Raw genomic sequence first — 22416 nt, forward strand, 5'->3', positions numbered from 1 at the left:
CTGAGACGCCTACCGCACATGAGCATTTGAGCTTTTATTACGTTGAGAAGGCTTTCTGCAGTCAGTGCTGGCAATTGTAGGAATACCTCTCGAGCGAAAAATGTGTTGGCATGAAAGCTAAAGTACGTATGTAGTTACACCTGACACTGTCAATTTCGTACTACTCTGAGGATATTTTTATGATTCAATATTGTGTGTTGTTAAAACTTTTTGTTGTGTGTCAATTTTCATACGTAAAGCATCCAGCGGCGCAAATCTGTCTCCAATATTGGGGGAGGGGAGGGAGGACCGTTCCTTTTTTTAAAGCGACGTTCACAGTATTTATGAAGTGGAAAGACAATGCTATGGAGGGTCAAGGGAGCAGAGTTGTCCACCATTGGGAGATGGGCAGATTTGAGGCTTATTCTGGGAGGATATCAATTTCATTTTACTTTCCTATGTGGCAATCGGACACAAATCATCACATTTCAAATCGGGTTATTGGGGGGACAGTCTCCCTCAGTTCCAAGATTGGAAGGGACATCCACATTCCCCGGGATTTGCGCCACTGAAAGCACCCGTACATTCAACTCATTAGTGGGAAACTCGAGATAGAAGGGAAATTTTAAATATGCGAATTACAACAGAAAATTGGATCAAGTACAATGGATGCAAGTTTATTTAAAATTGGTTGGTTGGACTGCATTTTAGCGCATCTTTCAGCACCGAGATTATGTAATACATGGAGTTACAGCTTATCGAAGGGTCAGAATCACTGAAGCTTCCATCGGGAATCGGACATAGGTCACCCGCACCACAGGTATACCCATGAGAGAGCTCTAAAACTTGCAAAGTTTCAGTGAAAAGAGGATATAAATAGTGTTCGTGTTTGTAATCATATACAGCCCCTCTCGTTTAACACTCGAGAAAGTGTAAATTAAAAATGGCGTGCAAAAGTCAGTAATTTGATTCAAATCCGTAAGTAAAAGATGGAAAGTTTAATATTTCTGTATGTGAAAATTACGATTGATCTGTGGAAGTGAATTAACGAAACGTTTGTTCAATGTTCTCTTCTGAGAGAGGTGAGGAACTTACAGAGCCTTGGTAACAGTTATTGTAAGCGCGCGCACACACACACACACACACCAAAAAAAAAAAAAAAAAAAATTTGAAATTTGAACCTTGACATTCTAAAAGTTTGCCTAAGAACTAGATTCGGTTTATCTTTAAGAAGGGAACTGTGTTAGACACACCTAAAAACTTGATTTAAAAAATGACACATTACAGTGCATATTGGACGCGTACATGGCGCTATGAACAAGGAAATAAAACGATGCTTATTATGTTAATGTAATAGCGAACGAACCTACAGACGATTACTGCCATTTTTAAAATGAGGTTTCGACATGTGCAGTAGGACCGTTGAATGATTTTGGACATTTACAAATACGGACAATCTGAGTTCAAGAGTGTGAGAGTGAAATTGCCATCACTGGATTTTCAAAGGGAGTTCAGTTCTGCGAAATACTTACCAAAACGTTTGCTTATTCCGCAATATACCATCTAATATATTTATATTAGTATATTTATATTATTATATAGTGCCATAGTGTATTTACTGTAGTTAATAAAGTTCTGTGAAGTGTGTAAATAATTATTTTATATGAAGTATTATGTGCAGGGGAGTCGTTAAGGGGGTGAGGGGGAGGAAGCCTTCCCCCCAAAGTTACCAATTTCGTCATAAGTTGGCAAATTAAAATACCTAGGTGTCAATTTGAAGAATTCCGTTTTGTTCAATTAACTTATTTGGTTTAACATTTTCTCAAGTACCCAGTTGCTGCAAATTATTATGAGTTCTTTTATAGACTTGGCATAAATTTTGTGTAGTTTCCTATCTTGAAATAAATTGATATATTCTTTTAAAGCTTCTTGTTGCAAGTGATCACACTTCAATTTAATATTCCTAAACATTTTAAAGAATCTTTAATGAAAAATCGGGAAATTGTACCACTAACAAGAGCAGAATAGAAGTGGTGTGCAAAATTAAAACAAAGACAGACGGAAGAGGCGTTTCGGTGTAAGGTAGAGCATTGGACGCAAAAGTATTTGACACACGAGCACATACAAGACAACAGGCAGATTGTGGAGATTAATAAGGGAATAATAAGAACTGATATTAATAAAATAAGAAAGAGGCAGTGACTAGTTAGTATACTTTTTACTATGTATAGTACGTAAATTTGATAAATTTAAGCTTTTTTTCTAATAGAAAATGTCAAAGGGAAATGGATTTCGAAACCAGAGTGAATACATTGTGTAAGCGTGTCTGCTTTGTGTGTGAATAGCCTTTCGCTTTGAAACAAAAGGTGATCATAGTAATACAGAAGACAACAAGAGCTTATTTCAGTTCTGTTTTGCAGTAAGACTATATTTACAGGGCTTTTCGAATAGGAACTGAACAAAAGTGTGTTTTGAGAATTTTATCACAGTAGGGTTCTGGGGGTATTGTTTGGTGGGGGAAAAAGCTACACTGGGCGAGTTAAATCATTTCATCGCTTCCGCTGTGAACCTAAGTGCAAGATTCCAGAAGTCACATTTTTGGGTTTCAAACGATACGTCTGCTGGGTGAAAGCATAGACCGGTGAATGTAGCCGTTCCTACCTTATTTTTAATTTTGTAGTCGCTGTTTTCGGAAAGCTACAAAATTGCAATTCTTTCTTTCTTTATAGTTAAGTCAAAGCATTACGTAACCATTGTGTTACTTATGTTGCTCACAGGGCCACAACTATTGGGGAGCAAGTCATGCACGTGTCCCGGACGTCTGGTTGGGGGGTGCCTAAAACAGTATTTAATACTTTTCATCAGAGTGCGAAATCATGAAGTCGAAGTGAGAGGAGATTGGAGAAAAAAAGCGATGCGCACTTTTACACTTCGAAGTTTAGATGTAAGTTCGCGTATTTGGGCATCCATAAGTAGTAAACTATACAAAGTTAGGCATTACGAGGATACTGCTGACCACTAGCTCACCTAATAATTAAATATAATAAACACGTTGATTACATATGACTTACTGTAATTATTTTGCAAACTTCTGATATTTCAGTGTATTATCCCTCCAGCATGGTTTTAGTGGAAGCAATTTTGTCAAAAAGTATTTATTGGGGGAATTTCCCGTTTCCCAAGGATTTCGCATACTGTTTTTCATCATAAATTCCCCTATTTCAATTCGATAATAAGTAATGAATTTAATGTAGAATCAAATCTCATACATTAAAATATGTATTATATATAGTGCATTTTTCTCTTCTCTAACCGCAGACTTCAATTTTGGTAGAAAATCATTCTACAAACTTTCTTCCCCCGTTGGGAACACGACTGACCTTCACGACGCTGTTAACTAAAGAGTGGGCAATACGATTTATTTGGTTTGATTTAGTTTTAACGTCCCACGTTTATCCTGAGTAGGCTGAAGGACACGTGGACCTACTGATTATAGTGGAATCCGAACCACTTTGGTCGTTAAATGCTCTCCCTCTGGGAATTGAACACGGGACCCCACGCGCTGAAAGCTCGGAGTCTAGCCACTAGACTAGCGGGGAAGGCAAGATTGATTGATTGATGGTGGCGATTCAAAGGAGGCCATATGTTATAAAAATATAACAGTATGTCAGACGTGCAGAAATATTCCCAGTGAATATTAAATATATGCACAATAGAACTTTCATATTTTTCATTCAAAATTCAATTCAGGATCCTCCTCATAATATCGTCATGGGTTCAGATTGATTGATTGGGGGTTATAATGAGGACTTCAGCTTCAAGTCATCTTATTTCTACATTTGCCCCCTTCAAAACATAGTTGTTACTAGTTATCGACAAATACAATTTACCTCCAGGTTCTTTTCTCGACCGTACTCTTTATCGCATTATTGCTAAAACCAAAGTCTGCTACTACCTTTGAATTTATTAGTATGCAACGGGGACAGATCCAGGACGGACTTCTGGGGGGCGGTGGGTTATAATACTATTACTAACAAGTTAAGAGCTACTTGACGGTGGGTTATAATACTGCTACTTACAAGTTAAGAGCTACTTTTAAGAGCTCCAACTTTGGATGGGTTTTATTTTATATTTAAAATTAAAAAAGCTGCTGCTTCTTGGGAGCGATCGCTCCTCCCTGGATCCGCCCCTGTCTCAGACAAGCCACACTAACAAGTGGTTCAGGCAAAGGTCAATTAATGACATTAGTATGCTGTTCCGTCAAAATGTCAATTTTGACCAGGATGTAGGTTAGTCTGGTCTCTCACTGAACTCCTCAATTGCATGTTTATGTAAATTAGATATCCCTACATCACAAGCAGTAAATATAGCCTGCATTATTCTACATTGTTTAATGCATTTCTACAACTGATTGTAGCTTTCAAGGTTCTCGTGAGAATTGGCTGGCGGACAGTAACTAACCTAGCCATGAGTTGTCAAATTAACAGTTGTGCATCGTGGGTGATGATAATGATCCTGAGTTGAGGTGTGAAATTGGACTCGAAAGCTGAACAAGGGCTCTTACCAACACAGTTTCCCTTCTCAACCTAGATTACACATTTCCACTAATATTTTCTCGAGTCTCGCTCCTAAAATTTAAATGATGCAATCAGAATCATGAACACTTTAACAGAGTATGAAAAGAAAATGTTAAATTCTTACTTCAACACTTTAACAAACGGATCTTATCCTGTAGAGCAGCTTTTCGAACTTTTTCATGTGGGGACCACTTTATACTTCTTTTTAAGCATACACCAATCCCTTAATTTTATATTGGGTATTTTCTAACATTTTTTTTCAATAACTGACTACTATCAAGAACAGTTTAATACAACCACCTATATGTAATCAAAATTTGGAGAATCTTTATCTTATTAAATCCTATAATCTAATTATATGATCTGAGATTCTAAAGTTTTTGGATTAAGATTTAATCTAAGGGAATCACAAATTGGGAAAGTTGCTACAGAAGATATGTCTATTAAGCATATTTTAATACAACTAAAATTTAAATCTTTAAATAAATAAATAAAATTCAAGTCAACAAAATTTGGCAATTTGCCAATCAGTGCAGAAATGCTAATTGTTTCCTCGGATATAGCTGTTTTCTCTATATTAGAAGTCTGATTTAACGTAGATTCTAGTTATGACCGAAAATTACAAGCGGTTACAATTCTTCGAATTCATCTGGGAAGTACTGCAAAGGGAACTGACAAAACTAAGGAAGTCCCTATACATAATGCATATGACGACAAAATGATTAAAAAGAATAGCGAAATACGAACTAATGTAAAAATCAATGGACACACAGTAAAAATACACAACACTAGAAACTAGGAATACAAACATCGTAGCGACAAGTGACATTTCAAGTAATTGGATGCGACACACTGAAGAACTATGTATAAATATGAATCAAATTCTGTAGATCAGTATTAAAGAGCAAAATGAAACAAGAGGACGACGAACCTGGGATACCAAAGAATGAAATCAAGAAATCGACAAGTGGCATAAATGATATACCATTCGCATCAATTACGAATATAGAGTAATACGAAAAGAATGAAATATTACCAATTTCTTAAAACACAAAACAGAAATCGAAAATCAAATAGAATATTATATGACTGAACAAATGATCCGGCAGAGGGATTGCATAAACTTAGTTGGATTTAATGACTTTATTTCAGCATCAAGTCTACCTGTGACAGGATTTAAGATTCAAAATCGTATTCAAATAATTATCCACGCACAAACTCGAAGAATCCCCGTGTCACGTGCATTAGTCATTTTTGGCTACAAAGGGGCACTTTAATTTAGCCTCTAGTTACACCGTTAATTTACTGTGAATAATCAGTGAAAGCTGTGAATAAAGGAAATGTATGTCAAGTTTCAAGATTCAGGAAAAGCTTTGTAGTGGGTAAATTGGAATATTTGTACTCGTGCTAAGGAAAGTTGTGAGATGATTTGAGCAGATGGAAGACTAATAATAAAAACTTGCATACCCGAAATGAATTAGTCAGTTCAAATTCCCTTTACATATGCTTAAAGAAAATTATTGTATGTTTGCACACGATCGTCAAGTGTGTTTGGTGGTATGTGCCACTATACGTATCAAAAACGAATGTGCCATCATACACTTCATAACTTGTTCGTAAGTTGTGCGTTTTCATTGTCCTCCCTTGTCTCTGGAAATAGATTCCACCTTCTTGTAACTTTTCAGTTTATGCACATCTGCACTTCAGCTTAATAGAAGTGAACACAAGAAAAGGATTATGGAAGTGAAAACTTACGATGTGTGTGTGTGCTGAATGTTATACTTAAGATATTGTTCCCAAGGTACTGTTTAAAAACACGAATATCAACAAGCCTACTCAATATAATATCTAAAGCAGAACTTTACTGATCCATATCAAATACTACTGTATACTTTCTTTGAAAAAAGATCTTTTTAATGTAAAATCTGACTCAATCGTTATATTTATGGCAAACATAACCTCAAAGTATTTGAAACATCACGTGTTTCAATATAGACACTAGCTTGTTCAAGCATGAAGGTGCTGCAGTACAGTTCATATAATTGAATAGCCACCACAGACCTCAGAAATTAAAATAGACTTTGTCCACTTGGGGAATGGAATTCGCGATGTAGTGGCCAGTACACCGGAAGACTAAGAACGAGACGTGCTAGAGTTGCCTAACTTTATCTCTTAATTCCCCCATATATACAGGATCATTTGATCTAAGACGTGCTATAGAAAAACTGATACTAGCTGTTAGAACTAATTTGAATAAATTACAAGCAGCGCAGCCTTCAACCTGACGCAAAGGGATGTCGCTAGGATGCAAGCAATTTGCAGACAAGCCAAAAGGTTGGGGGAACAATTAGTAATATAATATCAATTATTCTTTATGGGTGGAAGGCGATATTCAAGATAGACGTGAATTCGAATTTATTAAAACTACTTTTTTAAGCTTGAAATATTGAATAGCATGTATCTATCTATAGGATAATCAAATATTAACGATATACTTAACGTAATAAATTTCAATAACTTAATAAATCACTTACCCATGACTGCTTGATACATGGGCAGCTTACTGCAACCAAATCATCTGAAACTAATGCTGCAAATTTTGAGCAGTCCAACATCCAAAATTTTGCAAAGTTGCTCGTTAAATGGACTGAAAAGAACTTAAATCGAATTCTATCCACAACAGAAACATTAATTAAGCAGTTTTACTTGTGGATATCGGCATTTGCACTATTAATAGTGATGTAATTTTCAAATAACCCAGATAGAGGATTATTACATGATGGGCTAACTGCTAATTATCGTGGTATGCTCAAAATTCTCTTTCTTTCTATATTAATGTTCAACACATTGTATATCTCGCACGAATGGTATAAATTTTATGTAACGATTCGAAATGGTACACATGTTTTATCATATACATAAATCATACAGTATATACGTACAGTTAACTTACGGTGTAGATGCCTGCAAATATGACCTGAAAGACATGTCTAATCATATAAAAAAACACCGTTATCACACATTATTACAATTATTATTATTATTTGAAAATGAATTGTTTACGTACTTGTGGCAGTATTTGATTAAACATAACAAAAGCTGATACAGTAAAAAGAATTAAGGCGAGACACACGAAAAGGAATGAAATCTTAAAATAATAATGCATACAATTGCACATTCAAAACGAAGTATATACATAGACTATCTTTCCGGAGGAAAAAAAAAAGTCTCGGGCGGGACACAGACTCTTTTATCACTTGGAAAACTTGTAGAAAAAGAATTGAATTGGCCAATAATAATAATAATAATACATACATCTTAGATTTATCATAGCAACCCTAACTGGAATTTCGTTTCTTGACATTACTTTTCACATCATAATAACGTTAATTACAAAATCTAATCAGATCACATTTACGCAAACAAACGGTAGATTTTTTTTTTATGTCCTTACATTTCGAGCCATTCATCTAGTGCATACAGATTTTAATTACGCCAAGCAGTTCGCAATAGTCCGAAAATAAATCACATCAAAAATTAATCAACAGCCAAATGTAGGTATTACTGAAAGCCACACAAAGAAACTGAGCAAATTACGCCGAGTATTTAAAGTTTGAATACGAAGTATTCAGTAACTTGACTGAGATAGACACACAATCTAATTGGAGAATCTTGAACCTAACAGCCAGAAATAAGTTATGTACAGCAGTAAATCTAACCTTTGCATACAACTTCGAAATTTTCTAAACTCGCTATATTTAAATGTCGCAACCACGCGAAAAAAGTCACTTGTAACGACTTCCTTGCGAAAGCAATGAAATCTACGTTGGACAATGTTAGTTCTACAATTTTTTTTTTAAATTATTACATACGCTTGTAGACACATTTCTAATGGGATTTGCAAATAATGCCGTTTTTGTCACGTGATCATGCACCGAGGCTAAGGGAGACTGATAATGAGGTTGTGATAATGGTAAAATGAAGGGAGGAGAAAACCGAGAAAACCCACGCGTACAGAGTGTGTCCACCACAAACCTCACTTGGTGCGGCCTGGAACCCCATGCAGAGCTACCGCGGCCAATTTTTTTTTTTATTTTCCTTTTTAACAGGAATAAATAACACTTCTGTAATAAAGAAAACTGTAACCTTGGTATAAGCACTCTTCCTTAAAATTCAAAATGTATAACATGGAATACAATGTATTGCAACACCAATGCGTCAAACTTCGCAATCTCATTATTCTTATTTACGTGCTCTAAATCTTACTGTGCGCTTTGGACGTAAAAAGCCTAGAGTCAAATCCTATCGATCACAACCGAACTCTCAGAAAATTGGTCTCACTCCAAAGCGCCTACTTATAGAAAATAAACGTATTGACACAATATATATATTATAGAGATAGATTACAATATGTACTTCTACTGCAACCATTATTATCCATGTATCAGCTTGTACTTTAAAAATAAAATTTGGTCTGGAATATAAAAACGTTCTACCTACAAAATGCTACGATACTTTTTTAAAATTTTAAATTTCTCTATACAACATGTCCAGGAAATACACAAAACATTCACTCTTTCGCCCGCTGCTCTCGGCAGTTCAAGATTCACCAAAAGCGATTTATTATACATCTGCGAAATAGATATCGACTAGCAGGTAACAAAGGAAAGATCTGTATTATCTTTCCTTATCTGTAGCATGTGCCGATGTTTTAAATTTCCTGCAAGCTCCCCAAACCCAAGGAAAAAGGATTCGAAGAAGTGACGAAAACTTGCAGTATAGAATATGAATGGAAACCCTTAATGGCATGAACCTATTGATACACTCGCCAGTTAGCCATTAAAGCAATTAAGAATGCCACAGACTACTATTTTTTTGGGGGAAATTCGTTTCAGTTCCGTTTTTTCTTCTCTTTGGTTTTATAGCTTCCTGAAACACCAAAGTGTTTGAAAGGAAATCAAGATCATGTAGGTGTCTAACATATAGAGGTAGATTTAACATAACATAGGAACAACGTTGCTTCATTGCGGTCAATTTCTAAAACACAGGTGGTTAACTTTTTTAATGCTTTCCTGGCTTCACTAGTTCTTTCCAAAACATATTCCCGTCAAAAATAAACTGAAAATTCACAAGGGCAATTGGGATTATATAGGATACTGAAAAGTATTTCAGACAAAACTTTAAAAAGATATTAAGTCCGTGTAATAATGTATTAAATTTGGAACGCTTTGGTTCAATCCCATGAAATACTATTTCTCAAAAAGAACAACTCACACTGGGCCAGCAGTTTCCAACTGTTGTATCACCGCAGTCCCATAGGAAGTATGGTAAAAATCTAGAATTTGAAAATCATGAGCATTAAATAATTTGTTAATACGAGAAACTATAAAAGTCAATGCCTCTAGCGGCAGCAACGATGTTCAGTAGAACATAGTCACTTCGTTACACTATTATTATTCACAGAAACCAAACAAATGTCGCGATATTGTGGGCGTCAAGTAAGGTATTTTCTTTATTATTCCTTTTCTCTTCCAAACAGAGGGACTGCTGCTGGGAATGAAATTTTAGTGTCAACTTGTATAGAACACTGCAATGTACGTTTAAAAAATGAAATCTTATGCGAGTTTTACGTCCAATGCTTATGCCGGCTAGGCTCAAGGAGACTGTGAAGATGAGAAATGAATGAAATGGTGGAAAGAAGAGTGGGAGAAAACGAGAGAACCCCGAGGAAACTCAGGCACACGGTGTTTGTCCACCACAAAGTTCACTTAGCGGGAGCAGGGCATGAACTCGGGACCCTATGCATCAGAGGTGAACGCTCTACCACTGAGCCACTGCGGCGCAATGTACCTTAACTTTATTATTTAATCCTAAAGTGAAACCGGTAAATAGCAAGTTAAATGGTGCATAAACGACTCTTATTCACTACTTCAAGCACTTATATTTAAAAATAAGTTAATTCCCTTACCTGACGACTTTTCAGCCTTCCAGCTACTCCAACTATTCTTCTCTTTTTAAGATGCATTCTTCATTTTTTTTTTTTTTTTGTTTGTTTTGTTTTAAATTACGAGAGTACGATTTCCTAGAGTCTTCCCTTGCACATCCAGAGAAACTATGCTTCCTCCTTCTGGCGTGTAAGATGATTTCAAATGTCTACACGCCTTTTCTCTCTTCCCTTGTAACACGTAAACCAGACTCGTATACACAATATGAATGGTTTCAGGTTAATGCAAAAGCAGCGCTTTTAGTCTTATGAACTGAACATACTAATTACCGTCCTTCCTCAAAATATTAGTTCACCCCTTAGTACATGCCTTGATATGCCTATAGTCGTCAATGGCAGTGCCTAGTTCAATAGTATTCCTAGGATCACTTCAGTATTACTTTCACACAATAAACTGAAGCATATCACAAATTAGTTACATTTTGATAATTTAGTTCTCAAATAGTAAGAAATGAGAGGGTGAGACGTCCGTTAAAAAAAAAAAAAAAAAAAATTAATATTGAATGTAAACTAGAAAAATGACTACTTCTCATCTTAAAATCTCTTCAACCTAGCTTCAACTTTTTAAAATTTTGTAACACACCTTAATCCCCACGAGCTGAGATATTCCAGATCGAATATAGAGCTTAAATATTTAAATTAGAAAAAAAATTCATATTGTGTATATGAGAGACTAGTCTACATCATACTTAAGAAAATCTTGCCATTATATGCACGAAAAATACCAGTTTTCAATGGATTTTTCAGAGGTTGCTCGTGGTTATGACTGGCTTACCTCGGACCAATTTGGGATAAGAGCTTCATGTGGTTCGGATTCATGTTAAGCTGTTAAGTGCACGTCTCACAGCTTCGATGCTGCACTAGACGTTAAACTCGCCTCAAAAGATTCTTGAAGCACAGCTGCTAAACGTATCTGCTAGTTTTACAAAAATCGTTAATTTAGAAGGTATCTACTACAGTATTCAAACAGACTTTATTTGTCCATCAATAAGCCCTATCGACGAGTTGGAACAGAACAAAGGGGCATATGCAACAGTAAACTAGTTAGTATTTTTGAGACAGTCGTTATTCTTGCTTTACTTCATCTACGTCCAAGTTTATTTTTCTTTGTTTAGCACTATCTTTGAAAAACATGAAAAAATGAAGTAAGACTTCGAACATCCATAAACATCTTATGCTGTAAATGAAAAAAAAATCTACTCTAAATCCCTTTGACTAAATTTTCGAGAAATAAAAATTTTCAGTTAAAACTAAATAGCGACTTCGACGGATGCAAGAATGGCTTTAGTCCGTCAATCGAGCCACAATCTGAGCACTTTAAGTAGGAACTAAACGTAATAGGCTTCTTAACATGACACTTTCAGTTATTTCCAGATAAGCCGGACCTTCCAACAAGGGTCTCGTCCAACTCGTGCGAAGACATACGAGATAAGGAAGCAATCGACTTACAACAATACAAAAATTTTGGGTACAGAGCTGTGTAATCATTCTTTCATCTAATAAGAGGCTTTTTATTCTTTTTTATAAGACAGACATCTAATAAGAGGATCTTTACTCTTTTGTAAGAATGAAGACTCAAGATGCCTGTTAATAATCACGAGAATCTAAGATGAAAAAGTGGAATTAATGAATGATTAAAGGGGGGAGGGATTGGGGACGTCAACAGCAAGACTGTATGTCCCCAAGATGAAAGGATGGATCAAATGTATGCAAATTATGATGAAAAAAAAAATGGTGATATAAAGATTGGAATCATGGATTGGTGGAACTAGAAAAACCTCAATTCAGGAATATATCACGCCGAATTACGACCTTCGTACCAGAAAGGAATGCTCTACTAATGAGACACTGCGTTTGTCCCAATAACTTCGGCATGGTATTCAGATTCATCCTTTTGACAAATAAATATTTAAATGCCTAATTAGTCTAGATCCAACTTCAACTGCTCACAATTGATTAAAACCAAACTTTTCTTTTTCACTTCTTAGGGAATTTATAAATATAAATTTACAAATTTCAGTCGAAAATATAAACTTTTATTACATATCGGGAAGAATTTATACAAATTATTGAGATAAAAGACATAGGGAACAATAAGCAGTTTTGTAATCTTTTCTTCACACCAGTGTGGTAGAAGACGCCTATCCATACACAAAAGCAATGTATTCTAGCTTCATCTACTTGCAAAACTTCACTTTTGTTCCCACACTTGCTGAACTGACGGAGCATCGAATTCTGCTGTATTCGGCGAACTTCAACACCAATTGAAACAAAGCGACCTGCTGTTTTTCCAATGTGAATAACTGTGACAATATCAGAATAAAAGCGATCAAAGCTCTAACAATGTATAATTAAATCTAACTGGAACTGAGTACCTGCAACTTTTCGAGGTATAACGACTTTGGTCATTAATTTCCTAGTTCAACGTTCAATGAACTCTAGCAAATCCATTGCAGGAAGTCAATTCCGTTAGTATTTTGCATTAGTACACACGTATTACCGAGTGCATAACTTACGAGTTAATGGTTCTAGCCACAACCCTTCATTGATAAGTCAGAACAAGGATACTTCACGTTAACATATATCCTTTCCTATAAATAGAAATATTATGCTTCCCTCTATTACGCATTAAAAAGTACATTGAAAAAAAACTTATCGAATATCAACATTCACGGTACTCCCTCCCCCTCAGGTGCCAAGTCTCCCTCAGGCATTCTTAGCACTATATATTGGCAGAACATATGCAGATAATTCGAGTGAAGCAAGTTTTGATGTCATTAAAATGCTATAGAACAATATACACTTCTAATATACTGAACTATAGATCATCCAAAATGAATAGATTGGAAGTTATGCAAAAAAATTTAAGTATAACAACGAAGTGGTATTAGTTAAATAACTTGCAACATTTGTTATTAAATGCTGTTGTACCTAATTATGAACTGAATACTGAAACAAACAGATTAAAATTTATCAATAATACAATATCCTACCCTATCTTTTAAAATCTCGAATAAACCTTTCCCAGCCTAGTTTCCTATGTGATCGGTCATTCATTCATTTTGCCCCTCTTCTAACATCTCCTCCTCAGTTCCACAAGCTATCTTGCCCCGAATTCTCATCCGGTCTACCAATGAGTTGTCCTTGTTCCTGGCCCTGGCTGGATCCATCCACCCGTTGCCCTCGTCCCCCCTGGTCCTCGGTCCGTTGTCCTCTTTTCCCTTGATCCTGGTCCGTTGCCCTCGTATTCCCTCGTCCCGGTCCGTTGTCCTCTTATCTCCTGGTCCCGGTCCGCTGTCCTCTCCTGGTCCTCGGTCCGTCGCCCTCTTCTTTCCTGGTCCTCGGTCCGTCGCCCTCTTCTCTCCTGGTCCGTTGCCCTCTTCTCCTGGTCCTCGGTCCGTCGCCCTCTTCTCCTGGTCCTCGGTCCGTCGCCCTCTTCTTTCCTGGTCCTCGGTCCGTCGCCCTCTTCTCTCCCGGTCCTCGGTCCGTCGCCCTCTTCTCTCCCGGTCCTCGGTCCGTCGCCCTCTTCTCTCCCGGTCCTCGGTCCGTCGCCATCTTCTCTCCCGGTCCTCGGTCCGTCGCCCTCTTCTCTCCCGGTTCTCGATCCGTCGCCCTCTTCTCTCCCGGTCCTCGGTCCGTTGTCCTCTTCTCTCCTGGTCCTGGTCCGCTGTCCTCTTCTCTCCCGGTCCTCGGTCCGTCGCCATCTTCTCTCCCGGTCCTCGGTCCGTCGCCCTCTTCTCTCCCGGTTCTCGATCCGTCGCCCTCTTCTCTCCCGGTCCTCAATCCGTCGCCCTCTTCTCTCCCGGTCCTCAATCCGTCGCCCTCTTCTCTCCCGGTTCTCGATCCGTCGCCCTCTTCTCTCCCGGTCCTCGGTCCGTTGTCCTCTTCTCTCCTGGTCCTGGTCCGCTGTCCTCTTCTCTCCCGGTCCTCGGTCCGTCGCCATCTTCTCTCCCGGTCCTCGGTCCGTCGCCCTCTTCTCTCCCGGTTCTCGATCCGTCGCCCTCTTCTCTCCCGGTCCTCAATCCGTCGCCCTCTTCTCTCCCGGTCCTCAATCCGTCGCCCTCTTCTCTCCTGGTCCTCGATCCGTCGCCCTCTTCTCTCCTGGTCCTCGGTCCGTTGTCCTTGTATCCCTTCGACCTCTGTTCGTCGCCCTCTTCTCTCCTGGTCCTCGGTCGTTGCCCTTGTCGTGGTGCTGGCCGCTGGTCCTCGCTCCATCCACCCATCGGTTGCCCTCCTCTCTTGAGTCCTCGGTCCACCAATCGGTTGCCCCCCTTTTGCTGGATCCTCGGTCTACCAATCGGTTGCCCCCTTCTGGCTCCTCGGTCCATCCATCGATTGCCCCCTTCTGCTGGATCCTCGGTCCATCCATCGATTGCCCCCTTCTGCTGGATCCTCGGTCCATCCATCGATCGCCCCCTTTCGCTGGATCCTCGGTCCATCCAACGATTGCCCCCTTTCGCTGGATCCTCGGTTGGCCTCTTCTGCTGGACCCAGTCCATTCATCGGCTATCTCTAGCTGGTTCTCGATCAAATTGTGGGCTGGATTCTTTTGCTGGTCCTTGGTCAATCCATTAATTGTTCTTTCAATTTTTGCACCTCTTGACAGATGTAATTTCAACCACACAATATGTTACTCGCGATGGATTTTGCATTCATTCACTGCTTCTCTTTGTCCTTGATTCGTTCGTCGTATGTACCATTTGGAATTTTGATTCCTTACAACTTATTATGCTATATAAATTTTAGAAATTCAATATGCTTAACTGGCTCTGACGTAATCTATTCAAATATTTTGTCCACCTCAACATTGCGTTGCAGTTGCAATTCTGGAATTTCCAAGTACAGCCCAATGCTGACTCAAATCCTATTTCCTGATATCTGTCCATCTCCGTTCCATGATATTATTGAAACTAGTCCTCGAGGCCGAACAAAACACAATTACGCCTACAGTTTTTAGTAGAAATGTATCCTAACTTTCCTATGCACTTTGCCCATCACTTAATACTGCCAACTTCCATTATACACTATTGCCAGGAACACACTGCCGGATTCTTGCCCTTCGCCCCAAATGATAAAAAGGACATCAACATCTGCTTGTAAAGCCATATTACCTGAAACGAGACCCCTCCCAAAATTCTCTACCCACAAACTGTTATGCCTAAACTCATTTGAAAAAATAAATATATATGTTAAAAAGAAATCTTACTGTATTATTCATCCATCAAAAGGATCTGAAATAAAGTAAACGACAACGCATATTATACAATAGTACGTTACAAAAATCTGCTTCCGGAATACTTTATACCTTCTCCAATTAAACCATCTCAGGCAAGCCTACAGGAAAAACAATCCTTCATCCGTTATCATCAAACCATATTGCCACTTTACAGTTTTCATTCCTAGGAAGGTCAGGCAGTGCTACTCTTGGATTAAATCTGAAAAGCATACTCCAAAAAAACAAAAGAATACAAACAACTGAGCAGAAACCTGCTCAAATCACTAGGACACAAGACTAGAATGAAATCAGGATAAAAAAATATGCTTAATAAATATTTGGCTTCAGTGACCTTCCTCTAAAGCAAATAAAGAGACTGTATTCGGTACCCATGAGTGTTTTTACACAGTTGAATTTAAGAGAAGAGTTTATTCAAGATAGCTTTTAGGAGAGGTAAATACTTATCGTAACACTAAAGTAACAACCTTTCCTGAAGTCACCTAAAAACTGTTTCCTCCTTACCATTTTCTGCAATTCGACCGAGGAAAACACTTATGAGTGCAGAACACAATGGATGAATTAGCTTTGTTTTGCACGGAGAATAGTAGGCGAAAATTGATTTTTTTCTTTTTTTTAAAAATTCATTTGTGTGTAAAAACTGCATTAATGAAGACTATCACTAACTACTGAATAAGTACAAATAAAAACACATGTAGGCTTAAGCCTTGAAACTATCAAATAATGTTGTCGATTTCCAGAAATCCTTCAGTTTCAAAATTTGAACACGTCAACTATTAAGTACAACAAAAAATTTTAATTTTACGTACTTATAAGTTACGGTTTTGCATCATTTTGCACATGGTCTCATGCTATAAATTGAGGTTCATGTGGCCGAACAACTGCAACATTTATCACAATTTTCTATGCATTATTCATACATTACCAAACAGTGCGTAGACTGACAATAATAAAACTGGAAGATGCATAAGGAAGTATTTTTATATAACCACATAGCTAATTTAATGACGTGAATATCTACACAAATCCATACATATAAATGCAATGTACCATATTACTAGTCAGATACAAGGTACTAAAATATCCTATTGTAGTAAGCTATTAAGTATTGAAACACTCATTGTATCAAAAGAATCATTACATGAATCGTCGTAATGCTCATATCTTGTTACAATTTACTGAACATACAAGTCCTTTATATAAGTGACTGCTCACGTACTAAAGGAAAATAAAAGCACATAAATGAAAATTCTTACCAGGATAAAGTAATCGGAGTATGCGAATTCTCTAAAGTGTCTATCGATAGCTGCTTTCAATAAACAAAAAGGATCAATGATTAAAAGCGGTCAAATATTCTATTTGCATCCAGTAAGACTTATTTTATTCTTGTGAAATGACAAAGAGACACAGAAGAGTGGGAAATGCTAACCGACAGTGTTGTAGGTAGTATCTTTTAAGATCAGAGACGTGCAAACATTCCAAAACAGAAAAACAGAAATTGCCAAAAAAAATATTACCTGACTTAAAAATCTCTTGAGTCCACACTGCACCACAATGATCTGAAATTAACTCACACGCGCACGAACTCATTTGCATACATTCACACTAACATTTAATATTGGGTACAAATTAGCAAGTCAAATTTACAATCAATACATAACATGTTGATGTCGCATACCAATACCTATAAATAGAAATCATCTTTGCTCCACTGAAGTACTAACGTCAGTTTAAATGTCTACGATCCAAAGCAAACTTACCAAAGAAAAAAAAAGTATTACAAATTCTGAAAAGCAGCAGAATATATCCCAAAGCAACACTGGGCTTACAGCTGACATTAAAAGGTTAACTACTACTGTTAGTGAGAAAAATTTGTAAAGTACACCAAATTTGTGTTTCTTCATTAACACTTTCCTACAATGCACATTCGAACTAAGAAATTAAACACAGTGTAAGAATCAAGTCTTTACAGCATTGGAGAATAATATCTGGAAGTGAAAGCCAACAAAGAAATATGTACATTACACATTTATACTGGAATTGTACCAGGATTCCTTCACAAGAAAAAAACGCTTATAAATACAAGGTCTTCATAATCGAGTGCAGTAAATTTTACATACAACACCTACTTACACCAAGCACATTCCTCAGCGATCTTCATATATAACTATTAGTGGGACGAGTGACCCTCCCCTTCCTTCCAGAGAAAAGAAAACTTGTTCCAATTAAAATTTAGTGCATCTGTTTTCAAACCAACTGTAATTTTAAGCAATCTCCATGCAACACGAACAAATCACCTTAACGAAAGAAAATGAACCTAAGTATCTCCCTGCCAGTTAACATGAAAAGCAAACGCCAAATACTATTTCTCTGTCTCAGGCATTCCAAACCAAGCAACCATTTTTACTCTTCTGAATGTTATATTTCAGGTATCTATACTGAATGTTATATTTCAGGTATCTATAAGATTTTAAGAAAATTATTACTTAACACAGTTCTCTCCAATTTTTCCTTCACATACTATAGAAAAAAAAATCGGAAACGTTAATACGATATACGTTGCATAGGCAGGAGAACTGAACAACTGAAACTGAGCAAAAGAAAAATTCAAACTGATTGTTTCTTTAGATCCAATCAGAATTGTCACACTTACAAACAATTGTCTGCTGATCGGTCATTTATTTACCTTCTAAACAGGAATTCTCAGCGTGTGCTATTTAATACAGAACCGAAATATTAACTTAGGAGAAACAGTAAATTTCTTTGCCATCAGAAAGAGTAATGATTAAGAAAAAATGCCTCTGAATCTTAATGGAATAAATAAAAATCGTGATTTGTTAATTTACCATCAAAAAATTAATAAAACCTACAGGATAAAAGAAGCGGGAAACAAAATAATGAATATTTATCAGGTGAATTCTTAGAAATGCTACAGCACACGCTCTATAAGAAATTTTACACCCAGAAAATTCTAAGGTGCCATGCAATACAAAGAGATGCTTAAAAGTACTTTACAAGAACATTAAAAATTTATGTATCTAACAGCAAACGATAAGACTAAGAACAGTATCTTAAACATGTTTCAACTGCAGCTACATTGAGTGTTACAAAGTATAAGCGTAAATTAACAAAACTCATCTGACGTTCCACTAATTAGAAACGCTTACAAATTCCTTCTTTCCATAACGGGCAATTAAGAGAAAAACTACGTGGGTATTGCAATAGTAAGTTTTAAAACGTGATAAGAACAAGTCAATCACCTCAACCAAAACAAACATTTCAACGTAAGCTCAACAACTTTGCAGGAAAATACAATACATATTTTAAACAGTTCTACCCAATGCCCACGAAAATTTCATTCAGGTGAAATCAACAACGTTTATTTATAGCATTAATAATGATCATATCAGCAAATACCTTATTTCAAGAACAATTCGTAAATTATCTTTTACCAAAGGATTTCTGGAATCCCGACTTGAACAGAAAAATTACTTCACGATGAAGTTACTCATATTCGGTGATACACCATTGAGCTACATATAAAACTTTACAAGAATGCAGACGCACTCGAGTACTACATATTTTTCGGATGTTCAACAAAAATTGGTTAAGAGTGACGTGGGAAACAGAAAAATTGCAGTTGGATTCATGAATCCAATGCCCTTCATCTGTCAGAACATACTAACCTTGTTCTCAAATTAGTGACGACTTGTATAAAAGAGAAGTGCAAAAAGAGTGTTAGGGTTCTATCAACAAGATTATTAAAGTTATCTCCAGCATCGTTTTTCTGACCGTATTATCCATAACTAGTTTTCTCTAAAATCTCCCAGCACAGCAAATTTTGTATATATGAAAATGATTCAATCTGCTGTAATAGAAAGAAAACACACACACACACACAAAGCTAAAGTTCACAAACGCAATCGCTATCTGCGGAATTTATTACATAACCTATTAAGCTTATGTTGTTTCAGCAATTCCCTACTTCGTCTGGAACAGAACAATCTGAATTGCACAACAAAACTAAAAAGCTATCGTTACTCTGAATTGCAAAAATCAAAAATCTATCTTTACTAGTTTTGTAATGTAACTACAGATTATTCTTTGAATATAATTATTATATTTCAGTAATATTGCATTTGCCAGAATTATTTAAAGCAATATACGTTAAGGTTTATTTATTAACTCGTTAAGTAATCCAAATGCTGTTGACTTGCATACGCTTTCTCATTAAAAGTTATTGCATCCGAAAAGTTGTACGTACTGTGAATTTCTAAATAGCAAGCTGCCAGCCAGATGAAATCAGGTTGCTAAGAGTTTTATAATGGAAATATATCGTCATTCACATTAGCCTAAAAAAAATAATTTAAGCATCCAGTGGTTGACATCAAGTATACCATAGTTAATCACCGGTTTATTGGTCCAATGGTTATCAATTAGTATATCCTTCATAGTGGATTAGCGGTTAAGCTGGAAAAATAATTGTTAAAAAAAAAAAAAATGATTGCTGATTCGACGTCAGACTTTAAGATCGAAGTATAACTCCCATTAAAAGCATAAATAAATAATCGGAAAACAAAAACTAAAGATTTTTTTTTTTTTTTTTTTTTTTTAATATAAACTGCTACCGCAGTTCAGAATTTAAAAGTTTCTCGCATGAAAGAAAAATTAATTTAAAACGAAAAATAGGACAAGAAATATAAATTTCCAGAAACTTTCTTAGGGAAGCAAAGTTAAGCAACAAAATATGCAATAATTGAGAATAGTGTGAAAGTAATAAATTAAGTTTACTCCCTTAAGTTGAGCTGGTTCTCGTAGATTGTCATAGAACCGGAGTCATGTATTCCAATGCTGAACATTTCTCTCCATGGACTTAAAACCGTATTCGCAGCATTAAGGGCTGGGACTGAATATTCAAAATGGGCCTTCACTTTCCGGAAGTACAAGAGGAAACTAGCTCGTGACAAGCAAGGCTCTGCACTGTAGTATCTGCGTTCGATTTAAAAAAAAAAAAAAAAAAAAAAAAAAAAAAAAAAAAAAAAAAAAAAAAAAAAAAAAGCCATACCAACATCCAATACACATTACAGTTAAAATGAGCGGAAGAGTTAATATTTCAAAGTATTTTGAATAATTCATTAAATGTCATAAGTGAAATCACCTCTAAGGTAAATAATTACAGAAAAGATAACAGAAGTTTAATGTAAATAAATCAATCTCAAACAATTTGAACGAGAACTTTGCAGATTAATGCAGTTTTGATTTTCTTTTCTAACGACATTGAACAAACTATCAAGAAACGCAAGATACTAAGAAATTTTGTAGTCTCACCTCCGACATTTTACCATTCCTGGTGGCTGCATTTTTTTACATCATACAGTATTTCTTAATTGGGCTCCATTTCTTACACCATATATCTTAATAGATCATTAAGTAGAACACAGCTGGTGACTAAACCCACGAACAATCTGTGAAAATAACCTAACGAAAACTTCGAAGCTGGAAGTGCACTTATATATTGCATGACTTCTTACTATTATTCAGTAATAACTAATGAACATAGTACTTTAATAATAACTTTCTGTACTACAGAATGTGTATTTCAAATTTGTTAGAAAACAAAATACAAATATAAACTGATATTTAAAGGCATAGTTTTTGAAGTTTATCAATTTCGAAAGTACAAAAAGGGAGTAAAAACTTAAAATCTTTGAATACTTGCAACGACTTTACGATTAAACAAGATGCTGAAGTCCGTACATGTTTTCTTCACTGTAGTTTTGACTACGGGAAGCTGCTAGTGCTGGTTCTACTGGAACTCGGAAAGCTGAAAATTTTGATCTGTGGGAGAAAATTTAATACAATACCCATCCCTTCCCCCAACCATAAACACTGAATGATCGTTTAATCAAGAGATCTAGTAAAGTATATGAAGTACTTGGCAACAAAATGAAATTTTCATGATTGTATACAAAAATTCAGATTAGTTCTGAAACTAATTTACAGATTAAAGAAATTTGAAAATATCTTATGTCAAATAACCCTACGAAAGTAAATTTAGCCGAATCACCAAGGATAACTCTACGAATTTCAATCTATGCACTTAAAGCTTTACTGTCCATTTCTTACATGAATTGCTTGAGATTAACGTGATTAGAAGCTGAATAAACGTTTTAATTCGTACCATATATTTTAATTACTTTTCAATTATTTGGATCTTACCGCTACATTAGGCTCGATAATCTTCTAGTTTATACCAGCTAGATTTGATGACATTATTATTATCGTGTCTTGTTAACTTCCGTATTAATTCAAATCTCATTGTGATGGTTGAGTATGCTTCACGTTCAAATGCCGGCAGCAGTCCTGAAAGACGCCCACTGTAAAGCACACGAACAACTGGACATAGACAAATAATGTGTAATATGGAGAAATCAATATCAAACGGAACTTGAAAGTAATAGTAGTGGTTTTGTTCCACTGTTTAAGGCACAAGTGTAGCTTTATAATTAACTTCTTTAACACCCCAAAAGTTTAAATTTCACATCATTACTTAAGATTTAATTGTGTTTAAAAGAAATGGAGCGTATATTCAAAGAAAAATTAAATTGACAAACGCAACTGTG

The 22416-nt window shown here is 36.3% G+C and overlaps 1 protein-coding gene across 1 annotated transcript; it reads right to left on the reverse strand.

Annotated features, from left to right (window-relative positions):
• Nucleotides 1-10580: 10580 nt before the first annotated feature.
• Nucleotides 10581-20797, reverse strand: LOC145664373 (uncharacterized). The gene is given in 2 exon segments (XM_081731025.1): nt 10581-14463; nt 14466-20797. Coding segments are annotated over 2 exon segments (1086 nt in total). The 5' UTR covers nt 14776-20797; the 3' UTR covers nt 10581-13687.
• Between the last annotated feature and the right edge of the window lie 1619 nt (nt 20798-22416).

The sequence above is a fragment of the Thermobia domestica genome, chromosome 11 (assembly GCF_964235325.1).
Source record: "Thermobia domestica chromosome 11, izTheDome1.hap1.1, whole genome shotgun sequence".
NCBI classification, from domain to species: Eukaryota; Metazoa; Arthropoda; class Insecta; order Zygentoma; family Lepismatidae; genus Thermobia; species Thermobia domestica.